This window comes from Staurois parvus, unplaced genomic scaffold (genome assembly GCF_062004578.1).
Source record: "Staurois parvus isolate SC_StPar_1 unplaced genomic scaffold, SC_StPar_1.0 ptg002736l, whole genome shotgun sequence".
Lineage (NCBI taxonomy): Eukaryota > Metazoa > Chordata > Amphibia > Anura > Ranidae > Staurois > Staurois parvus.
In genome coordinates, this window is record NW_028320532.1 from 26,964 (window position 1) to 30,119 (window position 3,156).

The following is a 3,156-nucleotide window of genomic DNA, read 5'->3' on the forward strand; positions in this document are numbered from 1 at the left end:
TAACATAACCATTGATTCGGATGGTGAAGACTGGCTGGTAGTATCTCCATGTGATGGGATGACGCCGTCTTCTGAAGAACACCAATAAAATTCAGAAACTATCTCTTCTGTGCCGACATTGTTTGTATTTAATATAAAAGCTAATGGCCAGGGGGGTTATGGGAAAGCCTATGATAAGGAGATGGGCACAATATGGCCGAGGTAAATGGCTGCCATCAGGTGGGTTGTTCTATCCTAGAAGAAGTGGGGGTTCTACTTGCACCTTTAAGTACCAATAATCAGCCAATCAGAAGCCCCCTTACACGCTAATCTTCAGATCTCTTGTATTTCTTCAGATAAACCCATTTTCTCTGGGTAATTTGTGTTCGAATGATCATTTAAAAGAATAAATATTCCTGACACAATGTTTCCACAGACTATTAAATATTCTTTATTTTCCTCAGATAGGGAGATTAATGTCAGGAATCCTCCCATGTGCTGTATGTGCTCCTCTGTGTAAGGATTCCTATGTCTACGAGTCTCAGCCCCTCCCTGTAGGATCGTACACAACGGGTCACACTGGTTACTTTCACTTTCGTTTCTCTCTTCCGCTCTCAGCGATGGCGTCTTCTGATCTGAGGAAGGAGCTGGAATGTTCCGTCTGTCTGAACATTTATACAGATCCTGTAACCCTGACATGTGGACACAACTTCTGCCAGGACTGTATTGGCCGTGTGTTGGATACACAGGAGGAGTCTGGAGGTTATTCCTGTCCTGAATGCAGAGAAGAGTTCCAGGAACGTCCTGCACTGAGGAGGAACATAACGCTACGTAACATAGTGGAGAACTTCCAGTCTACCCATCCAGAGCAGGAGGAGTCCGGGGTCTTCTGTACTTACTGTATTCACACTCCTGTACCGGCTGTGAAATCCTGTCTGCTGTGTGAAGCTTCTCTGTGTGACAACCACCTGAGAGTCCACAGCAAGTCACCAGAACACGTCCTATGTGACCCCACCACTTCCCTGAAGGACAGGAAATGCTCCATCCATAAGAAGATCCTGGAGTATTACTGCACCGAGGACTCCACCTGTATCTGTGTGTCCTGCAGTTTGGCCGGAGAACATCGGGGACACCAGGTGGAGACTCTGGAGGAGGCCTCTGAGATGAAGAAGAAGAAACTAAGGAATGTTCTGCAGAAACTGATGACAGAGAGAGAGAAGACGGAGAAAAGAGTCCAGAGTCTGCAGGAACGCAGGAGGAAAGTACAAGGAAAAGCAGATGATGAAACCAAGAGAGTCACTGACCTGCTCAGAGACCTCAGGAGACGTCTGGAAGACCTGGAGAAGAGAGTCCTGAGGGACATCTCCGGGTGGGCAGAGCGGGTCTCCCGTCCCATGTTGGATTATATTCAGGATCTGGAAATAAAGAAGGAGGAGCTGTCCAGGAAGATGAGGGACATTGAGGAGCTGTGTAATATGACGGATCCACTGACTGTCCTACTGGAATCAGACACAGGTGACTTGTGTGATACTGAGGATGGAGATGATGAGGACAAAGAGAGACATGAGAACCTCCTCCATGATGGAGGGGATGGGGATGTGGGGGGGATCTCACACACATTACACACGGGTTTATCTGATATCATGTCTGGGGTCAATGTACAGAAATGTACAGGTACACATGTCTCTCCACATTCTACTACAAAGGGCAAAGGTCCCATCAATGCTCCACCATCCAGGCTAGACCCCCAACCCTCCCCCACTGGAGGACCAAATATTGGGGCTGTACAGCAAACATGGGGGGTGTCGGGGGTTACAGACATATTACTGGATGTGAGGACAGCTGGTAATCGTCTACATATATCAGATGACAAGAAAACTGCATCCTCATCATCATCACATCAGAATCGGCCAGAAACACCAGAGAGGTTCCAGTGTCCTCAGGTGATGAGCAGTCAGAGCTTCTCCTCCGGGAGACATTACTGGGACGTGGATGTCAGGGGGGCAGAGAACTGGAGAGTCGGGATGTGTTACCCCAATATAGACAGGAGAGGAGATCAGTCAGTTATTGGAGATAATAAGAAGTCCTGGGGGTTGGAGAGGCAGAGGGTGGAGAGGTGGTGGTTGGAGGAGTTGGAGGGGTTATTGTGGAGTGATCAGTACTCAGTGATACATGACAGTAATAGGACCCGATTCCCCGGCGGTGTCTCCAGTACCAGAGTCAGGATAGATCTGGATTATGAGGCCGGGCGGATCTCCTTCTATGATCTGTGTGACCCGATCCGACACCTCCACACCTTCACCACCACCTTCACTCAGCCCCTCCATGCCGGGGTATGGGTAGGGGGAGGTTGTATAAAGATATGTGGGAGGAGCCAGAAGTGAGAGATCCGCCCAGAGACATCACAAGGGGGATGATCTGATTGGTGATTGGTGCAATACTCAGCCAATAGGAGGAAGGGCAGGAAACAGGAGTGATTTGTGGAGAAAGCTGCAGGTTCCGGGGCCGTCATCTTCATCCTAAACCTCACTTCACTCCCTAGTGTGTCACTGACCAGGAACAAGCATGCAGGAGGTCCGAGTGTTCCGCCTTCACTGGCTGCATGCTTGTTACTGTTTTTGTTGACAGTGACAGTAAAATGACATTTGAAAAATGAGTATTTTGGCAGTTTAAAAATGACAGGTTTTTTTGACAGTGACAATAAAATGACAGTTGAAAATGAGAAGGTTTTTTAGCAGTTGAAAAATTAGGGTTTTTTTGACAGTTTAAAAACGACATTTATTTTTCATTAGTTGAAAAATGTGTTATTTTTGACAGTTGAAAAATAAAAAAATCTGTTAACAGTGACATAAAAAAAAGTTAATTTTTGACAATGGAAAAAATGACAGTTAAAAAATGCGGTTATTTTTTCAATTGAAAAATTTGTTATTTTTAACAGTTGAAAAAAATTAATTTTCATAAATTTTTTTGACAGTGTAAAAAAAAATAGTTAATTTTTGATAGTGGCAACAAATGACAGTTGAAAAATGAGGGTTTTTATGACAATTAAGAGATGACAGGGTTTATTGGCAGTTTAAAAATGACATTAATTTTTATTAAGTTGAAAAATGACAGTTGATTTATGACAGTGGTAAAAAAAAAGATTTTTTAAAAATGAGGGGGTTTTAACAGTTTAAA

At 44.6% G+C, this 3,156-nt stretch overlaps 1 protein-coding gene across 1 annotated transcript; it reads left to right on the forward strand.

Moving 5' to 3' along the window:
• Nucleotides 1-575: 575 nt before the first annotated feature.
• On the forward strand, nucleotides 576-2,707 carry LOC149429362 (E3 ubiquitin/ISG15 ligase TRIM25-like). Its single transcript, XM_089666495.1, has one exon. The coding sequence runs from the start codon at nucleotides 600-602 to the stop codon at nucleotides 2,361-2,363; it is 1,764 nt and encodes a 587-aa protein (XP_089522621.1). The 5' UTR covers nucleotides 576-599; the 3' UTR covers nucleotides 2,364-2,707.
• Nucleotides 2,708-3,156: the final 449 nt, after the last annotated feature.

Coding starts and splice junctions, on each gene's coding strand:
- LOC149429362 (XM_089666495.1), top strand. CDS start 600: ATGGCGTCTTCTGATCTGAGGAAGGAGCTGGAATGTTCCGTCTGTCTG.